At 46.0% G+C, this 21,835-nt stretch overlaps 1 protein-coding gene across 2 annotated transcripts in view; it reads right to left on the bottom strand.

Annotated features, from left to right (window-relative positions):
* The window catches only part of SLC4A4 (solute carrier family 4 member 4), a 193,103-nt gene extending 173,696 nt beyond the window's left edge, over positions 1–19,407 (bottom strand). Inside the window, exon 1 of one of the 2 annotated variants that reach the window (XM_081206955.1) lies at positions 18,082–19,407. In XM_081206955.1, the coding sequence (XP_081063081.1) occupies positions 18,082–18,113 (32 nt within the window). In that variant the 5' untranslated portion in view covers positions 18,114–19,407. The remainder of the gene's footprint in view (positions 1–18,081) is intronic. The other variant, XM_081206957.1, reaches the window with a different exon arrangement.
* Between the last annotated feature and the right edge of the window lie 2,428 nt (positions 19,408–21,835).

The following is a 21,835-nucleotide window of genomic DNA, read 5'->3' as shown; positions in this document are numbered from 1 at the left end:
TTTCAAGCAAGTAAGGAAAAGCCGTCAAATTTGGCACCAAATGTAGAATTCAAACTTTTAAGCAAGTTTATTATCTTTATGGTTGATGAATATTTGATAATCTGTGGGGAAATGTCTGATAACTCTCCAGAATGATGCTCAGAACAACTTTCAGACACCAAGAAGAGGAAATTCTATTATCTCCATATCTCCTTGCCCCTCACTATGATTAGCAGAAGCAGACTAAATTATTGTTGAAACAAAATTTTAAAAAATCCTTCCAGTAGCACTACTGGAAAGAATCCCCCCCCCCCCAGCTATGGCAGACCAACACGGCTACCTACCTGTAACTAAATTATTGTTGTTATCATCATTAACTTACACATTTTTAATGAGTCACTCTTTTTAATTTTTTTTAAAAAATGAACTCAAAGCGACTTACGAAAGCCCAAATGGGCTTCTAAGTGCTTTACAAGTAAACAAAAACCCAATGGCACAAGCATTAAGATAAAAACATTTGTAGTTAAATGACACGGTTAACTGGCACAATAAAACAACCCTATTAAAAGATTAAGATGTATACTTTCATAATTGAAATATCGAAAAGCCAATCCCATTTATTGCGAACTGTGCAAACTAAAGAACTCTATGCAAATGTGTATGACTAATACAAGTTGTGAAATCCAGCTTTCCCTGGCAGAGAGAACGCACTTTCCCACAGTCATCCTTTGGCCACTGTGAGAACAGGATCCTGGACTAGATGGGTCATTGGCCTAATCCAGAAGGCTCTTATGATGTTCCTATCTGTCCACCTAGACCAGTATTGCCTACTCTGTCTGGCAGTGGCTTTCCAGAGTCTCAAGAAAGGAAGAGTCAAAGGTGCCTCTTCAGCTGAAGTTGTCCGTGTCTGAACCTGCGGGCAAAACACACATGCAAAACTTTGACTCTGCCACACTGAGATGTAACCTGTCCCTTACAAACTCTGGCACTGCCCTCAGTTTTATCCAGCAAACAATATAGCGTGGTTTGAAGAGTTGAAGCTCATTTAATAAATAATAATACTTCCAAAACATTCCTATTTTAGAAATAAACTCAGTTTACTTTGGTGAGTTCACTCCCTTATCCTGTAAAGTTACGGATTTCAGCTTTTGTTTGTTTCATTAAATTTATATGCCACTCAATTGTAAGAAAACCTCAATGCAGTTTCTGTCTTTTGTCTTTCACCAGGCCTTCTGAACATCACCTGAAGCAAAATTACAAACTCAAAAGTAGAACTTTTCAGCGATTCCAAATGAACAGCCCAAAGAAAGCGGAAATATTCACAGTCTTGTGTCACTTTACTCACAGTACATCAAACACCGAAACACATTCATGTTCCCACGACCTTAATTCAATCACAACATTGATTTGTGAATCCTGCAGATTTTGCCTCTGTCGATCCCATCCATTTTAATGCAGTTCTACTGCATGTTCCATAAATTCCCACCAGAATTACTATATACCAAATAACATTACATTAAATATCCTATCACATACAGTATACCCATTTTTTCATTCTGTCTCATTGTTTTCAGCCATCATTTGTCTCACAAGCATCATCAATATGGCAACAGATTTATTACTGCTATATAACGCAGGATATTCCATGCAAAAGGCAGCCTGTTTACTCTACAAATGTCATATGCAAAGTTCAGCAATAAATAATTTCTAAAAGCACAATAGAATTTGGCGTTTCCAGGAGACTAACAAACCCTGTCATTTGAGAGTACAATGGATGTTCGGCTTGCGAATGTGATCCATGCGGGAGGCACATTCGCAACCCGCAGCATTCGCAACCCACAGCGCCACATCTGTGCATGCACGGGTCACGATTTGGCACTTCTGTGCATGCTCAAAGCGTGAATTAGCGATTCTCTGCATGCGCCGAAACCCAGAAGTAACCTGTTCCGGTACTTCCGGGTTCGGCGTGGTACACAACCTGAAAACACACAACCTGAAGCGTCTGTAACTCGAGGTGTGACTGTACTACTTGTAATCCCATACTGGAGCAAGGGGTTACTAGGCGGTGAACAAAGTGCACTCTGTACATTATCAGGAGCAAGCTTCGGAAATTCTAGCTGTTACAAGGCTGAACTTTCAGTATCCACAATAGGCTCTAAAGACTAGCCCTGGTTTGAATGTCCCATTGAATTCTTTTGGGCTTGTATAAGAGTTCGTTCAAAGCAACAATATTTGGGGTGAAGCCACGCAAGTTTCCAAAAAGGCACACAACACCTAAGTCCCAAACAGCATTCGCTTGAAAAATTCCTATTGAGAATGCATGCACGATACTACCATTCTTCGTCTTTCAAGCTTTTCTCTCACACATCTGGGTATTAAAGTGTGCCTTTTATAGGGTCATCCTGAGCATGTTTATTCAGAAGCATGTCCCACCACGATCAAAAGGATTCGCTCTCTAGGAAGACTGCAACCTCAATCACTGTCCTTCCTCAGCCATCACCAGCATTTGAAAATAACCAGGCACATTTTGCACCTGGCTATTGGCCACTTGTGACCAACTGAACATGCCCAGGATCCAGGATGGTGCCTGATGCCTCCACCATCTGAAGGTGCACGCCCAGGGATCCTTGAATCTTGGTTGTTTTCACACACCGGCAAGACATCCTGTAGAATTCTATCCATGACATTTTATCTGTCCAATCAGAAAGAATTTCAGGAACCAAAAACTCATATTGAAAAATACATGTGGCCCCAAAATGGCAACTAGACATTCCATTTTGGCAACTGTAACCCTGGTTTTAGGAGCCATTTGACCCCTAGGTCATATTTCTGATTTTCTAACACTGCTCAGCCATCATCACTTTACCATTTGACTGCACCCTGTGTGCATAGGGTGGGGAATCTGTGGCCTTCCAGATGTTGGACTCCTAACTCCCCATCATGACCAAAGGTCAGGGATTATGGAACCTGTAGTCCAGGCAACATCTGGAGGGTCAGAAGTTCCCCACTCCTGACATAGTCCTCAACCCAAGGACCCTGTGTTTATGTGGGGGGTTGTCATAGACAGGGCAGGTGAGTTTGGGGGTCAGAGAACCCAGGTGTCCCCTCACTTCCTTCCAAGCACATGGCCAGGCCAGAAAAAGATATTGCCCAGAAGGCTGGGAATTGGGCTATTTTAAAATATGTGAAACTGAATGGCATCTATGATATGGTAGTGATGATACTGAAACAGCCAACCTATAAGCCTACACGGTGTGCATGTCATTGTGCTGCTCCCTATTCATTTTCAGTGGGGCCTGATGATGAAATGTGCACACATACCACATACAAAGTATAACATGGGGTGGAAATCAGCTAGGTTTTACTCAGAACAAACCTATTTAAATTAATCAACCTGACCAAGTCATGTTCATTTATTTCAATGGGACTACTCTGAGTAGTTGAACACCACCCATGGATCCTCCCCTCTAGTTATCAACTTCTGAGACCAAGGCCAGACCAAGGTACCTGGAATTAGGTGTAAGGTTCAACTGCACTGAGCCAACATTAGCCTGATAGCCAGATATGATAAAAGCCATTAACCTTGATCAGAAAGTTTCTGCTCACATCAGAATGCTGAGGCCAGGAAATCCCAGAGATTATAATCAACGAAGCGAGCTGCCTTCAGAGTATTTTAGCTTCATTTCTGACTGCACTATGGAGAGGACCCTGAACTCCCTTGGGGCTAGGATGGACGGGACTGCTTCAGGATTATATGCAAGGATGTAGAAAACTGCAAGAATGTCCATCCATTTCTGCTCATGCAGCACACACAAAAACCAGTTGCAATTTCCATCAGATGGACAAGAGGTAGGCAGCAGAGTAAATGTTGTATATTGGCACAGTTCAAGCACACAGTTCTATGTATTTGTTCAGGTCATGCACACACAAAATTGACTTCTGTCTCGTTACAAAACAACACATGTCATCCTCTCTTACCAAGCGCAAGATGCAGTGTCTAAAAAGGTCCACGCATTCACAGCAATAACAATACTCAGATCCGGCTTCATAACATGACATAGTCAACTCATTAAGTGATGATGGGACAACATCATGCTGCTTATATGCCCATGACTACCTGTGATTGTCTCAGGAAGCAATTAACTGCTGTGTTGTTACTTAGATGGCACCAATTGTATTATCTCTATTGATTTATATATGCCTTAATGCCAAAACTGGATTCTAAGCAGTGTACAAAATATAAAAACTAGTTGCACAAACATTTAAACACACAATAAAACAATGTCACAACAGAGACACACACAGAGGTCAGCAGCATTTGAAAGCACTGAATGGTAAAAGTAGGGGAAAGTTTTGTGAAATGTCCCCCTCTGAACCCCCTTGCCTTGGCCTGACCCCCCCAAAAAAATTCAATGCAGTCCCCGAAGGAAAAAGCCACAGAAGCATTACATATAACTGAGACCAGAACTCTTGCTTTTTAAAACCAAAGGTGGTAAAATTAAAGTTACAAACTTTCAGGATGGTACTTGACACACCTGCAAATGAGTCACATCTGCAACTGCATAATATTCTAGCTTAATTTGGGCAAGACATGTGGAAGCTGAACCAACAACAAAGGCTTAGGAGTGCAGGTGCAGAATACAAATTTACATAATAGGCAATACTCATTGAGAGGAATATAGAATAAGAAAGTTGCTCCAGGTCTTTCCCAGTTTATTTACACAACACGTTGTAACATTAAACTCTGTGCAAGAATAGTAAGAAATCTGACCACTTACAAGAGTTTGGAAACGGACGTGGTGTAGTGAGTTTATTAGTCCTTGAGGAGCTTGACTCTGAAATTAACTGCAGAATAGTTGCACGCTTTTTCCTCCATGCGATTGTGTGCCTCTGAATCACCTGTTTAAATCTCTACACTTGTCACAGAGTAGAAAGACGGGTTTTATACCGGCTTTTCCTTCTGTCCCTTTCCAGTTTTCTTTTCAGTTATTTGTTGACTTAGGAAGAACAATGCTCCACCAGAGCCGTACATCCTGCTCTAATACCAACCATCGTGCTTTTATCACATTTGCAAACCTCTCCCTCAAAATACCATTACAGTTCGGTTGCCTGCAAGCTTCGAATTGTTATTTTCCAGGCACTCAAAGCTCTGCCTGTTTTAGCAGGCATGCGGCAAAAAAAACAGGACAGTTATGAGGCCCAAGGTGGGCTAGATACACCTGCGAGCTATGTTTGGCTTGGTAGGTCACAGGTTTCAGAGGCAGGTGCCAGCCATACAGGTAATCCAACTCACCTCCTTACAGGTTCACAGAGAGTTTGGAACAGCTGAGAAAAAGGAGGCTACTGTAAGGGGGCAAGTTCAGTAGAGTGCTAGGACATAAATCACTTAGTACGAACCATGGACACCTTGTTTTTTTATTGTGTTTTACACAGCAACATACCATCATATTCCACATCCCTATGTGAGACACTCCAGAAGACAGGGGCGTAAGCCCCTGCAAGGAATCAAACAGCCCTGCTAATCACTATCCCTCCCTGATTCACCACGAATAATGAATTCATTCAAGCTCAAGTAGCTAATACAACAAAGCACAGGCCTCTTGCAAAAGGCATAGTACAGTACCTGTGACTCAAATCCAACTAGAGTCAGTGGGGCTTAAGCCTCATAGAAATGAACAGGACTTAAGACAGTCGCAACATACATAATCTCCATTAATGCAATAGGGCTTAAAATAAACAACGGAGTTTAGCTGGATCAGGACCAACATTTATATTACAGATTAAGGGCCGGGTCAAATGTGAAATGCAGCGTAATGGTTCCACCTGCTCTGTGGCTTTTAGCTGTTTCATATGGTTGATGGAGTATTTTAGTATCTATTGGGCTTTTTTATTTTCTGCTCTGCACCCTGCCCTGGTATCCATAAAGGGCGGTATATAAATATTTTTAAATACATGTATAGATATACCCTAGGGCTGGGAGATAGGCAGATATATCGTCCAAAACTGGTTTGAAGTCCATATCATGATATCATTTTAATGTTTAACCTGTCAATTATATCACAAATCAGGGTGGGTGCGTGTTATGCAAAAACCACAATGTGGGGGAAACCGTGAAACCAGCCAATGCCTCTGCATAGCTCCATCCTCATTCCAGACATCGTGAAATATTGGTATATTGTGATGTTTAGCTGCTGATATATCACCATGTTGGAAGTCAGATATCGCCTAGCCCTAGACAACAGACTGTCTGGACAATGCCATACCTGGGAGCAGGTACGGGAGAAAGTTTGTCTGAGTTCTCCGTTTACGGGGGAAAAAATCCCCACATTCATGGAAAAGTCATCCCATCAGGGAGAAGAATAGGCCACAAACCTTCTCCATAAACTGCAAGGTGGATATTCAACTTGGGAGTAAAACTGAAGAAATCAGGTTGCTCTTACCACAGGGGTGAGGAATGTTTTTCCACCCGGGGGCAAGATTCCCTAATGGGCAACGTACTAGGGCTGAATACTAGAGGTGGTTTGGGCCACAGGAACAAGTGGGTACACACCCCTCTCTATCCTCCATTCAGGCAAGCAAGGAGGAATATAAAGTTCAAGCACACATTCCAGTCTGGCAAAGACACGAAAGGAGGATGCAAATCAAGGTCACTAAGGGATGTGACCTGGGGAAATCAAGTGTGGTTGGCGTGGCCATGTGAGAGTCCCAAAAAGCCAGACAGAGAGGCCTGGGGGTGTCATGGACTGGTTGGACACAAAGGAATGGTGGGAGGAGCTAGCTGAGGAACCACCAAGGGAAGAAGGTTCAGAACCCTGGGAGTGGTGGTGGGACAATGACGAGTGGTCAGAGGGAGAAGACCAGGATGAGAAGGTATCAGAAGCTGAAAAGGTAACAGGGCTTAGTGAGCTGAGGGAGCCTGTGGCAGAGAGATGTCCAGAATCAGAGGCAGAAGCTCTGAGAGGAGGGAAGCCAAGAGGCAGAGATGAGTCTGGCTGGTGAAGAGTCACAGGTGTGACAAGCTGCTATGACAAGCTCCTATCCCTCCTGGTCTCCCAGAACCAAAAGAGGCATGAAAAGGGTGGAGGAGAGGTTGGCTTCACATAGGCACAGTCTCCAATTGCTTGGGGGGGAGGGAACCTGTAGAGGAGGGGCATCTGTGGGGAGGCAGACACCTTCCGTCTCAACAACTGCTTCATGGGAACAAGACCTACCAGTGACGAGTTGCTACGCTCATTAGACCTGACATTCTTGTGCTGATAGTGTCTTTGCTAATAAAGGGTTAACTCCAACTTACACTGTGTGATTTATTGCTGGCTAGCTGCTGACACAAGGGCCACATTCAGCCCCTGGCCCTGAGGTTCCCCGCCCCCCATACTACTGCCTCTTCTGCACCAAAGTTGCACATTGCCAGATCTTCAGACACAATTGTCATACAACCAGGCTATGGGGAAATAAATTTCCAGGAAACCAGACTAAAAGGAATATTCATAACTCTGAAAATAGCTGCAATCCTTTCCCGTAGGACCTGGTTACCAATGAAATCTCCCCAAGAAACTTCAGGCACAGAAGCTTACGAAAGGGCCAAATATGTGCCGAATGGTTCTGTAAGCCCTCTGTACACACACGCTAAATCTCCTATATTGCGCTGCTCACCGATCCATCAGGCTGAACACTACACCACACAGGAGGGGGGACGACCTGACCTTATCAATACTGGTTTAGCATAGTTTGAATAACCAAATTTGCTATGCTGGGACAGGAAGCCTCCAGGAACTAATGAGGAAAGTTTCTTCCCCCAACACCACCATAAAAAGAGATTTCCTGTATTTCTAGTTAGAAGTGGCTTAAAGCGTTGTGAAGAGAAAGTTCCTGCGCCAATCGCGTGCCAGTTTTGACGTATTTTACGTCAGAGAACAGAAGGAGCATATTGAAAAGGAGCTTTCACCTCTCCTCTCTCAATTGTACAGTATGAGCTATCAGCAACACGATAATCTCATTAAGCTGAAAACTGAGAAGGTGCAGAGTCTACAGGCCACGGTGCTATGTTCTAACTGTGTTCCTGGATACTGGACTTCCATAAACAAAGACTGACCGAATGCTGGATAAGCCAATCCATTTCTTTATTTCTGCACACGCTGACATCTGGCTGTCTTAATAGCAACAGATGGGCAGACAAGGGAGCTGTTGCTTTAACCAAGCAAACCGTTAATTTCTTGTCAATATTTACACATTCTTTCGAACAATGCAACCATTAGGAAGCACTTAAAGAGAAATGGAGATGGTAGCAATTACCAAGGCCTGGTGCATCCATTTATCCTCATTAACTCCTCATTAAATGAACCAGATACTTGATAGGAATATTTATTCCCTCCTGAGCAGAACGTTCGGTATTCGGCAGACTTCTTCTCCCTCTTCAAAAGAAAGAAATAATTTTGTCTTACTAAATTGGCTTTTCAAGGCTGCCCAGCATCAGGTATTACCAGAGCCCTGAGGTGTTAACAGATATTAATTTGCACCAGTCGATTCGCAGCAACTAGCCATACTTCCGTTATTGATGAAACTATTCAAATGTGAAAGCAAGAACTGTTCCTGGGGAGTCAGCCTGACTTGTAGCTGTTGAAACAAAACTTTCTCCAATTAGGTTCTAGCGCCCTCACTAACAGCCAGGTAAGCTCAAGAACAACATACTTTACAAGCAAATAATGGTCTTCAAGTAAGTTGTCTCACCATGTTCCCTATAAGTTTGTCCTGCGCAGCAAAGCTACTAGCTTACCAAAATGCATGTCAAGAATGAAGGCTCTTCACTTCCTCATCTCCTAATTTTCTCCACTCTGTGTGCCTTCAGCTCTTTGCTTTTTCAAGCATCTGCTACCTCCACCAACCCGTTTTCCCACTGCTACCTGCTTAGATGTGTGCTTCGTTCACAGCATCCCTGACTTCCAGACCACTTCTTACTCTTTTCCATCTCAGTTCTGCTTGCCAGCTCCACCGCTGAAACAATACAAATTTTCCTGGCCCCAGGTCCTATGTGAGGTTTCCTCCCACCCACCCCAAAATCCTGCCTTTTCCTGTTACTACTTTTTTTCCTCTACCTTTCTCTCAAATTCCTGCTTCTCAGACTACAGTGCTGCTTTTCACCCTCCCTGTTCCTTAAAATTCCTGACCTCTTTGCTTCTAACATCCCAGTCATCCCAACTACCTAATAGCTTCTCCCGGAAGTACCTTCAGTACACCATATGTGAATTTCATTTCTCTCCCATCCAAACTGACCTTTCGCTTCGCTCACAGAAGTTGCACTGTTCTTTATGATTCCGTTGTGAACACCTACACTGTAAGCAATGAAAACATGACACCAAAGGAGACTGGACAATGGGGTATTAGGGAGCGGGGGGGGGGGGATAACCAGGTTTATATTCTATAGTAGCATGTTAAATCCTACATGCCCCTTTTCACATTACGCAACATCAGCAAGTGGGGATATTCTACTGATAACATGGGATACAATGTCCCGACTTATCAGTTGAATGGAATGCTGACAGGATGTGCCAGTGACACGACTCGCAGGGACATTCATTCCCTAGGTGGGGTCTGAACCAGGGGCTTAGGAAGGGGGACAGGGGTCCCTCCATGTTCCATCATGGAGGGGGTTGGCAAATTATCAAGGAACAATTGCTGCCCTACTAGGGCGGTTCATAAAAAAACTTTTTTTAAAAAAAAATGCCTGCTCCAAAGGTCTTCTCTTACTACTCTAGGGATTATATAGCTATATATGAAATTTCATGCATATCAGGTAATATCTTGACCCTCCTCCATGAAAATAGCTGTTTACTTGGCCGTTTTCCTATGTCATGAAGGCTGAAATTTCAATTCAGTGGAGCACTTACTGTTCCCAACCCTAACTCTGCAGAAAGCCATCTAATTAGACTTTTATTTGATTTTGACATGTTTTTAGGAGGTAATTTAATTATTGTTTGATTTTATACCAGCGTTATGCATCTGATGTTAGCCGCCCTGAGTGCAACTTCGGCCGGGGAGGGCGGGATATAAATAAAAGATTATTATTATTATTCCTTTGTAAGAAAATATGAAATAACGTAAAACCATTTTTGCAGGCAAAAAAAAAAAATCAATGGGGGGGGTGACTAGAAATTTTCCACACCGGGTACCACCTTCCTACGCCTCTGTCCTGAACACGCGAAACCAAACTGCATCACCCATTATCAAAAGCACATGTAAGCCAAAGCCTTTCTGCAGGGCCAGCCTACAATGGCAATGATATGCTAGGTGCGTTTGTCTTCACCTGAAAGAAGAGTTTGGATTTGATATCCTGCCTTTCACTCCCCTTCAGGAGTCTCAAAGTGGCTAACAACCTCCTTTCCCTTCCTCCCCCACAACAAACACTCTGTGAGGTGAGTTGGGCTGAGAGACTTCAGAGAAGTGTGACTGGCCCAAGATCACCCAGCAGCTGCATGTGGAGGAGCGGAGACGCGAACCCGGTTCCCCAGATTACGAGACTACCGCTCTTAACCACTACACCACACTGGCTTGCAGCCTCTTCTGCTGTTCTACAGCACTGTGTGGATGCTTTGCAGCCAAAGTTCTACTACAATACCAATAGTAGCGATGAGAAATGGTGGCTTGACATGTAATAAGCTCTATGTATCCTTGTGATTTCTTAAATACTGAAAGAACAGAACACACCCACCCAACACCCAAAAGGTGGTATTGCTTTCCCATGGTTCACTGCAGGCTATACAGCAGGGCTTCGTGCATTAAATAATCGAAGAGTCCTGTGGCACCTTAAAGAGGCATCTGAAAAACTGGGCTTCCGTCCAGGAAAGAGCCTATGACATAATAAATTTGTTAGTCTTTTAGGTATAACAGGACTCTGGCTGGTTTTGCTGCAAGAGACTAACATGGCTACTACCCCCTCTGGAAATTTTTACATAAAATAGTTTGCAAATCGGAAGCTGGCCTCAGGCATGTTGCCTCTTCCTCTCCACTCCCCATTATGCGCAGTGCATGTCTCTTTATGCTATATTTGTTCTAGTCCGCTGTCGTGACAGACTGTGTATGCTCCAGGGGGAGGGAAACACTGGGGACAGGCAGGGCAAGTGACCGAGGCGGCAGGTGGAGGGGTTGGCTTGTAAAGCAAACCTGGGCATCAGGCCCTAATAACATACTTGCAATGGGAAACCCAAAAATATTGTGGCGAAAATGGAAAAGGGAGCAGAAATTGTTGCAGTTTGTGTACCGTCGGGAACGCAAATCAGACGAGCACAGACTACTGGTATCCATTAACATTGTTGCTGTTTTAAAATCTGCAAATGGTATGTTATTAATTACTTTCTTTACATTGTTTCAATGTTTCCTTTACGCCGAGATGAATGCAACTTACGTACATAAATAATTACATATGTTATGTAACCTAAGTTAAACAGCAGACAAATACAGCGGTACCTCGGGTTACAGACACTTCAGGTTACAGACTCCACTAACCCAGAAATAGTACCTCGGGTTAAGAACTTTGCTTCAGGATGAGAACAGAAATCGTGCTCCGGCGGCGCGGCGGCAGTGGCAGGCCCCATTAGCTAAAGTGGTGCTTCAGGTTAAGAACAGTTTCAGGTTAAGAACGGACCTCCGGAACAAATTAAGTTCTTAACCTCAGGTGCCACTGTAATGTAGTATTTGGTGGAAACTGAACAGCAGCAGAAGAGAAACAGCGCTGGTGGTCATGAATACAGGTTGGAACAGAAACATCTGCCTTCTGTACATGCATAAGCCTCATCCACATCCTGCAACTGCTGCTTTACGGGGAAGAGTGAAATGAATCGGATGTCCTCCACACATAAAGGCCTTCATATGGAATGTGTGTTTGAGTGAGGAAGGTACTTGACTGCTTCTCCCCCAGGGGGCCACCCAGTAAGCAGCAAGAAGAGAGAATGAGCCACATGTACAGCATTCATTGCTCTGCCCCCTGTTAAAAATGTTTCATCCACCCTTCTATTCCAACGCACAGTTCACAGTTCCCAGGAATTCTGAACGGCCTAGCAAAACGCCCATCAAATGCAGATAAGAATGGAGGGAAGTTTGTATATTGCAAGAACCCGAAGAGTAAAGTCAAATGCCTCTGTGGAACCCCTGAAGGAGCTCTGCCAATATGTGAGTTGCACAGTATGAGGGAGGCAGCAGATCTTGCCACCCCATCCAATATCCTCTCCCTGTGCAGGGCTGTGCTTTTCCTCGTTGACTTATATGGGAGAAAGTAAAGCTGGGCACTTGGACAGGGGCCAAATTTTAGGTTCCGTCTCTTGGTCACACTAATAGTGCGGCAGATTTCGGCCGGGGGGGCCTTTGTGGAGATTAGCCCATATAGCAGGGGAACGCAATCTATATTCAATCAAATTATACCACGCCACACAAGAACAGGAAAGAGCAAAGTGCAAGATGCCCGATAAGATTCTAGATCAAGAACAGTTGCAAGTATTAATAAGCAAGCACAGGTTACTCAGGTTGAATAAGCTGTGCCACAAACTGTACAGTGATGAAAGCAAGAAATGCAAAGCTAAAGGCTTACCTAATCCCTAACACAATTTGAAAAGGAGAGGAAGTTTCACCCCACTTCCAAGAAACATTATGTGCAATGGAGATCCACTCACATATCCTGTCTCCTAGCGTACACACAACCAGTGAAAACCAAAGCAAGGAAAGGAGGGGGAGAAGACTGCAAACAAAAGGCAGGCTTATTACAACATTATAGTGATCTAAAGGGGGGGGGGGTTGTACAGAGAACAAAAGGATGCTAAGACACCAAGTTTAGCAGGCCAAAAAAGAGGGAACGGAGCACACCAGGATTAGCAGGAAGTTTATTTCAAGAAAGCAAAGGGAAGGTTGTGCAAGAAGTTAGTTCTACTACAGTGTGGGCATGCAATATTTCCTCTTAGCACAGTGTAAGATTGTTTGGATATTACATGCCTTATAGAAACACGTCTTTCTAGAAATGGGGAGCCGATGCCACTTCATCCAATTTAATCAACACCAAGTCCTTAAACAATGCTTTTGTGTTTATCCACTGTCGTTCTTTTTCTAAATGAAAACGCAATGCTAGACTGAACTGGAAATGCAATATTAAGCAGGTGAAGAGAGGAGCAGGTGTAGGTTCCATACCACCTTTCAACAAGACTAAGCCACCTGAACTGAAGAAGGCTCGACATTTTGAAGAGTGCAGGGAAAACATGCGAATTTTGTATTTCAGATCCAGGAGGATACACACACACACACAAATTGAATGCAATGGTTTCTACAGCCATCCAAACTGGCAAAACATGCACACTGCAAAAAAAAAAAAAAATGCTCTTTCTATAGATGCACAGACCCTGAGACTCAGGCTGGGGCTGATGATGTGAATTAGTCCAAAACTTTTGCAGATCATTAGGTTGGTGGAAACTGAGTGAAAGGGGAGAAGCAAAACCCATACGAAAGAAAAACGAGTTGAGAGGCATATCTGTTTTATTATTTATTATTGTTATTGTGTTGGCCTCTAGGCACTTAACAGTCAAGTTTAAAAGCAACATCTATCAAAAATGTAAACAACTGAATCAATACATAAAGCCTTGCCAAGGGGAGCAAGCAGGGAATGACTTATCAGCAATCCAGAGTAGAACCTTTGACTCGGTTGGATCAAACATCACCATACGCCCAGGAGAAAAGGAATGTCCTAACCATGCACCAATAAGATGTTAGTGTCTGCACCAGACAGACGTCACTTGAGGGAGCATTTCACATGCACAGGAGGAGCCACAATCGAAAAGGCCCTGTCTCCATACTACCTTCCAAACCTCTCTCACAAGGAAGCACACGATGAAGGATTGTGCTATTTCTGCACAATCAAGCCTCTGAACAAACAAATATATACTAGCTATTGCTTTCTAGCAGACAGGTATTACATGAGGGAGTGTCTGGTTTGCATGAGTTATTTCTAGAAGTGGGCCATGAAAACCTCACTGTTTCTCATCCCACCAAGGTTACTAGGATGCACTTTAAAAATCAGAACTGGAAAACAGTTGTTTTGCGTTGAGAGTGAGATCAGCCCTTGGCAAGATCATCATCACCTTTCTTACTTGACAGATCAGGCTGCAATTAAACACTGGTACAAAAAAGCATTTAGTGTCGCCTTTTCCCTACACCTTGAGCTGTCTGGGGGTGATGGAAACTGAAAGTCCCAAACATCTGAAGAAGGTTGGAGAAGGCTGGTTCAGAGCAGCAGAAATGACACAGTGAAAGATGTCTTTTTTCTCCTGCACACTTCTCCACCAGATGCATGGGCAAGATTCACACAGTATTGTATTTCACCACATAACCATTGCCACCGCATAATCGTCACACCCTGTTTTTTCAGTCCCAAAATTGGGTTAATTACCTTTCATCGCATAATCGCACTGGTATAATTCTGTTCGTCTCACTACCTAAATGGAGCAGCAATGTATTCACCAGTAGCCTATGGATACGCATTTATCTCTTGTGCATTGCCAGTATACCGCATTTCCATAGGCACAAAGGGAGCGGGCAGGCAGGCGAAGCTGCCATAGGTGAGGCACGCGATATGGCAAGACTTGCATCTTCCCGCGACAGCTAAACTGTACAGTGATACGTTAACATGAAAGGACTGTTTAGTAATAATAATTTTTTGCTTCACATAATGGTCGCACCCCGCATTTTTGCAAAAATATGCAAAACAATTGGCATAAAATGTGGAGATTGTGTGTGGAATTACTGTACCTCCCAAGGCAACTCTCTTGCCTAGCACCATGGCCTGACCTAGTCCCCCCCCCCCATTTCTTTGCCCAGCCAATACCAGTGTCAACACAGCACACTTCTGTCCCTTCAGGAGGGACTGAGCTTGGTGCCTGGCACTTACAGACCACAAACGTGTGTCCAACCGTTCTGCTCTTTCCTCTGTTTAAGCCCAAACCTTGCAAATTCCCAAGAGAAACCCTAATTTGCCACAGTGGTGAAAACTGGAGGAAATGGGCAGGTAAGAAGGTAATTACTACAGGCAGGGCAGAGTTCCAGAAATACATTTTATCCTTGCTTTTTGCTGAGTGGAGCCTTTAAAATAAGCATTAGCCTGGTTGAAACGGGAGAGAATGAATTGTGCGTGCAGGCGAGTGATCGGACCGGCAGAGGAGGGATAGAGAAATCCGTCCTTCTGCACACAGTATAAAAATGCTTTATTTTCTTCATTTTGTATGCCTATCACCAGCAGGCTAGGGGGTGGGTGGAATTACAAGCTAGTTATGTTTGCAGACTTGATTTACAAGGCTCTACTAGCAGCAATAGATGGTGGTAGTTCTGGCAAATAAGTACGCCGGTCGATAGCTAAGTCGCTACCAGTTCTTAATGCGCCTCGTCCCAAAGCCTCAAATATATATCCCCATCTCACAATGCAAAAACCTCCAAGCCCAATTTTCCTCCCTCATCGCTTCCCACTGCCTCCTTCCTCAGCTGTTCCACATGCGAGTAACACAACTCCATCCAACTTGCCATTGATCTCCCCAAACCATAGTCAAGTCAAAACCATGGGTTCCGCACAGTTGTGTGTTCTGAATCATGCAATGCGGACCCAGCTACATCCTTGGTGGGAAGGTTGTTTAGCCTTCCCCCCCCAAGCCATTTCTGTGCACACTCCGTAAGTGGATTTTCCCCTACAAATGAAAAATACCCAGGTCCTCAACTTCCTCCCCGCTCCATGGGAAAAAAGCAGCTGGGAGAGGTGATTTTGAAGGGGTAAATGACAGGAGGGAAAAGATTTAAATGGTTGTTCCTGCCTGCTACTGTCCCATTCAAGACAGCAGCTTCCAGAGGCTGCTTTTCATGTTTGTTTGTTTTTTAAATAGAAATTTGCACAGGCAAAGCGACACACAACTCTTTGAAACATGTAACTTGGTCCTCAACTTTCAGTACCTGGTCTACCTGGACTTATAAACTGAATGCTTTCAACCCCAAAACCTCATCTCCAAATATTCCCTTGGCTTATTAATAATATCTGTGCTCCCCGACCTCCACAACTTGCTAGTTTAGATTTTTAATTCTGTGGCAGAAAAGGACTTCCATTTTGCTTATGAGACAGTAAGGGATGGGGCTATAAAATAAATATGCCCCATTCCTTTGCTGCCCCAAAGGCCTCTGCTCCACCCAGCTGTGCTCAGATTCCAACACCGATAGTTGACTCCCTTTGCAGTCCCTCTGACCTGACCCCTACTATTTCCCACATCTAGTGTTCCTGTATCACAAGAGACCTCTATCAAAAACACACTCCATCTGCTGGCCACCTGAAGCAGAAAAAAACTCTAATCCTCCCACAGATCCCCATTGGTTGTCTTGATATAAACCTCAATGCTACTCTATCACTCTCTTCCACTATGCAAATTATATCTCCCAGCTTCCTTCCCACAACAGCGAGAAATAATTCCCTTTCCCTGTCTCAGCCAATCCTGATTGTCTAGCTCACCCTAAACATATCCCTCTGGGCAAACTATCCTTGCATATCCAGCAACTCACTCACTCTCTCTTGCCTCCAAGCAAGCAGCCCTTGAAACCCAAACTCCAGTATTGCTTTCCAAACTACTTCCCTTGCCAATCTTTCCCCACCAGCCCACACCCCCAAACGCCTAGCCTCTCTTTGGTAACCCTACATCTTATATCCCCAACCCTGCTGCTCTCTTTGGACAACCAGTACTGACATTCTCCCTGATCCTTTTCACCTCTCTGCCAAATTACCTTGCAGTCCATCCATCAGACCTTTATGCAGTCCCTAAACAACTCCTGAGATTCTCTGCATTCCCACTACTTTTCCCAGACCTCTCAAATATTGCCCTTTCTCCTCTTCTTCCTGCAACCCCCAAAATTCCCTGGGTCAGGTTTGGCTCCCCGCAGAGTTTCATTTTAGCCAGAACTCACCAAACCTTAGCTATGTGCATACATGGCTTTCCATGCCCTGGTTCAGCCTCACAAGAGAGTTTGTCGGAGCATGTGCAAAGTGCTTGCCTTTCTCAACTAAGTAACCATGATCACACCTGATTGTAAGCAAGAAGAGCGGGTCAATATGCGCAACTTTCGGGCAAGTCTGAACACACAACACCCCTTCCAGAACCGTATATCAGAACTTAAGCTATCGCCCTTCCTGCCCAAACAAGAACCCCTCGTACCTCTAACTCCTGCACTTTTAATCACCTACCCCCATTGTGGTCACTTCCCAATATATGGAAGTTAGATGTGACATGGGGGGCACTTTGCACATGCTCTGCAGCATACATTTGTACAGTCCTTCCTATGTTTCCATTTCCACCACCACCAATATCATTCTACCCTCACAAAAAAAAAAAATTGTCTGCGGTCTTATCCCCACTTTGTGCCTGTCAATTATTTAAACCTTGTCAGCAGACCCAAGCAAAAAGCTTTGCTTTATTTTAATCCAGGCTATAAATAAGTAAGCACAAGGAAATATTTTTTAAAAATACTTTTCTTCTCCAAGTCTAGCAAACTGTGAAGAAGTCCTGTCCCGAACAAAGTACTTTTTTCTGGGGGTGGGGGGGTCTCAAGAGTATGCAGTACCAGCACCTTCTTCTCAAAAAAAAAAAAAAAGTTAAAAGTGTTGCACTTACTACAACAACTTCATGGTGTCTACCAGCACCTTAAAAAAAAAAAAAGCACTACCCCAAACTATTTTCATGTAGTCCTTAGAATGGATTTGGGGGAAGCCTGCTTCCAATCGCGCCCTCCCTCGTAGCGTAGGGGGTGCAGGGGGGGCCGGCCGCACCAGGCGCAACATCTGGGGGTTAGGGTTAGGGGGCGCAAATCCACGGGCTAGGGGGCACAAATTACTTGCCTTGCCCCGGGTGCTGACAACCCACGCTACGCCACTGCCCTCCCTTCCCTCCACGAATCTCGCTCCCAGCCTTAGCCTACCTGGCGGGGCGGTTTTGAGAACGCCAGAAGAAAAGCGCCAGGTGGGAGCAGGTGAGCTGTTTGCGGGAAGGAAAGCGAGCGGGAACGAGAGGGCGGCAACTCCCCTCCTCGGCCCACCCCCCTCGCCTTCCTTACCTCCGGGGGTCTCCTTTGCGTCTCTCCTCCATCGCGGAGGCCGGTCGGGGCTGCCGGAGCAGCAGCAGCAGCAGAAGAAGAAGCCTTCGAGGCGAGCCGGGAGCTGCGCGCGCCCCGCGTCCTCCTCCTCCTCCGGAGTCCTTCCCTCCTCACACGCCGGAGAGCGGCGAGCGGCTTCGGCGCAGCCCCAGAAGCTCCGGCAGCGCCACCCAGCGCAGCCCGGCGACGGACGGAGGGCGAGAGAAGGGAAGGGAGGGAAAGAAAAAGTCGCCTCAACTTGGACGCGGCGCCCAGTCCGTCCCCTCCAGGAAGGAGAAAGGCAGCGCGTGGGTCTCCGCTCCCTCTGCGGCTCCCTGGAAGGCGAGCGCGTCGTGCCCCCTGCCCGCTCGCCTCGCCTCACGTCAGGGGGCGAGCCAGGGAGCGCGCGCGGCGAGGCAGCCCCTCCGAAGAAGCGCTCCTCCGAGGCGGCGGGAAGAAGCGAGCGCGCGGGAGAGAGGCGGAGACGACGGGGAGAGACAGAGAGAGAGACCCGGCAGCCTCCAAGCGCTGGGAGCTTCCTCGCTTCGCCCGTCCAAGATTTAAAGCCGTGACTCGGTCGCCTGGGCGCCGCCTCCCTCCCTCTCTCCCGCCCGTCCCCACCTCCTCCTCCTCTCTCCTCCTCCTCCTCCAGCCGGATCCCATTCCCTTGCCAGCCCTGGTGCGCTCTCGCCGCCGGGAAGCGTCACGGGGGCCCCGGCCAGCCGGAGGAGGAGGAGCCACGCCGCCTCAGCTCGGGAGAGCTAACCTCCGGTCGCGTTAGGTCTCCCCCCTCAGAGGGCTTTCGACGCAGCTCCCAGGAGGATTGTGCAGTGTTTTCCCCCCACCTTGGGAATTGGAGTCCCTCTGTGGCAACGGGCGAGGGGTCGCGCTGGAAGGCAGGCCGGTTGGGGCCGTGGAGGAATTTGCAGCTTTTTTCCTTAGGGGGTTGGTCTAGATGACCCCGGGGATCCCTTCCAATTCTGTGATTCTGTTATTCTTCCATTTGCAGAACGGGCGAAGCGGGCAGGAAAAATCCGAAGCCAGCATGGTCAAGCGTTGCAAAAGGACTGGAGTAAATTTCGACGGCCTCTAAAAGATGATTGCAAGCAATTCACATCGCTAGCAGTAAATTTATATGATATTTAAAAGATTATTGCAAGCAGTTAACATGGCTAGCAGGGTTACCTGAAGACTTGAAAGGAGAAGTTTTCTACCTTTCTACGTTTATTTAAATTTTGAGTTGTTTTGTAATGAGTGTAATTGGAATTGGAAAACGTATAAAATGCAATGATCTAAAGGTTAATTTTGAAAGGGGGGGAGGTCGATAGGCTCTAAAGAGCCAGGGAGGTAAAGTGGATAATAGTGATGTGAATGTATATTATTAAATGTAATGTATATATATATATATGTAAAAAAGAAACCTCTGTGAGTTGTGCCTTCCATTCACATAATGGGACTTGCACAAGCTATCATGCCCAAGGTTTGTGCAGGATAATGTAAAGTGGATAATGATGATGTCAATGTATATTATTAAATGGAAAATAAATAAATAAATTATATATATATTTATAAGTATTATTCTTCCATTTTTCTCTCTCTCACAAATGCACACACTTTTAACCTGGGCAGGTGCTTCTTATTATTGTTGTTTGGCAGGTGCTTCCTATTACAGCTCAGTTGGCAGAGCAGGAGACTCTTAATCTTAGGGTTGTGTTTTCAAGCCCCACGTTGGGCGAAAGATTCCTGCACTACAAGGGGGTTGGACTAGATCAGTGTTTCCCAAACGTTTTTGGGCAACGGCACACCTGTTTACTGAAAAAAAATCTCGCGGCACACCACCATTAAAGCCCCGCCCCGTGACGTCAGCGCGCAGCGTCACGCCGGGAGGGACGCACAAAAGTGAAAGTTTTTCCCCTCCCCCTTGCCGGGGAACCTCCAAGTTTTGGGCAGGCAGGCAGGCAGAGCTGGGAAGGGGGTTTCCAGGGGACACGGCAGCTCCTCGAAAGGCTTCTCTCAGCTGCGCTCAATCCTCCTCGGAGAGGATTTCCCCTCCGGTCCCATGCCTTCGTTTGGGGCATCGCTCCGGCTGCTCCCTCTCCCGCCGCGCAGGAGCGATGCCTCTCTCTGGCTCTCCCTCCGCGCAGGCTGAGGGAGGGAGGGAGGTGCGCGTGTGACCCGTCTCTGCTGGGAGACCAAACCCAGCGAGGCAGAGTCGCACGGAGGCGCCCAGGCAGCGCTGCCGGCTGCGAGAAGGAGCGCCAGGCAGCAGCAGGAGGCGCGGCCTCTCCTCGCCGCCGCCGCCCCGCCTCTCGCCGCCCGACTCACCCGCCTCCCTCCAGGCATCTCGCGGCACACGAGGCAACCGCGGAACACCGGTTGGGAAACACTGGACTAGATGACCCTCGCGGTCCCTTCCAACTCCAGGGATTTATGAATGCTTATTATTGTTCCAGGGACGTGGGTGGCACTGTGGTTTAAACCACAGAGCCTAGGGCTTGCCGATCAGAAGGTTGGTTTGAATCCCTGTGATGGGGTGAGTTCCCGTTGCTTGGTCCCTGCTCCTGCCAATCTAGCAGTTCGAAAGCACGTCAAAGTGCAAGTAGATAAATACCGTATTTTTTGCTCTATAAGACTCACTTTTTCCCTCCTAAAACGTAAGGGGAAATGTGTGTGCGTCTTATGGAGCGAATGCAGGCTGCTCAGCTATCCCAGAAGCCAGAACAGCAAGAGGGATTGCTGCTTTCACTGCGTAGCGATCCCTCTTGCTGTTCTGGCTTCTGAGATTCAGAATATTTTTTTTCTTGTTTTCCTCCTCCCAAAACTAGGTGTGTCTTGTGGTCTGGTGCGTCTTAAAGAGCGAAAAATACGGTAGGTAACGCTCCGGCGGGAAGGTAAACAGCGCCGTGTGCCACTCTGGTTTGCCAGAAGCGGCTTAGTCATGCTGGCCACATGACCTGGAAGCTGTACGCCGGCTCCCTCGGCCAGTAAAGCGAGATGAGTGCCGCAACCCCAGAGTCGGCCATGAAGAAGAAGAAGAAGAAGAGTTTGGATTTGATATCCCGCCTTTCACTCCCTTTAAGGAGTCTCAAAGCGGCTAACATTCTCCTTTGACTGGACCTAATGGTCAGGGGTCCCTTTACCTTTATTATTGTTCCATGCCACCCCCAGTCTCCGAGCGGTGTGAGATTCCCGGGGTTCAAGATGCACTTCCAGAGGGTTTGTGTTTCCTTTTGGACAAGGAGGTTCAGCAGAGACTCTTGTATCTTTATGCTGTATGGTTTATTTACACACATACAACCTGCAGAGTGTGGAGCATTCACATCCTAGCACGGTCCTGTTTCTTCCATTGCCACAGCCTCCGATTCCAAGAGACTCCAGGCATCATGTCTGACCCCTTCTGCAGCATAAAACCAACAGCGCTCCTTCTCCCTGCCCCCTCTTGCAAAACTGTCCCATGCTTCCTGTTTTCATACCTCATTGCCCACCGTAGTTCTGCTGCCCCCCCCCAAAAAAAACAAAACCACTGGTCATTTGTCTCTGCTATCTCTCATCTCAGGAAGGGGTTTTACCCATTTGCTGTCCAGCCCAGAGACTCTGTTAATGGCCTTATTAATGGGACATTCCTTTGTGCTATTTAAATGGGCCATTTCTCTATTTTTTGTGTTGTATAATTTTTATTAAATTTTCTGTTTTGCAATTTAAATTACTCACTTAAACAACCTTAAAATATCAATGA

Source organism: Podarcis bocagei (genome assembly GCF_964188305.1).
Source record: "Podarcis bocagei genome assembly, chromosome: 9".
Taxonomy (NCBI): domain Eukaryota; kingdom Metazoa; phylum Chordata; class Lepidosauria; order Squamata; family Lacertidae; genus Podarcis; species Podarcis bocagei.
Note: the sequence above shows the minus strand (reverse complement) of the source record. Positions and strands in the feature narration are given on the sequence as shown.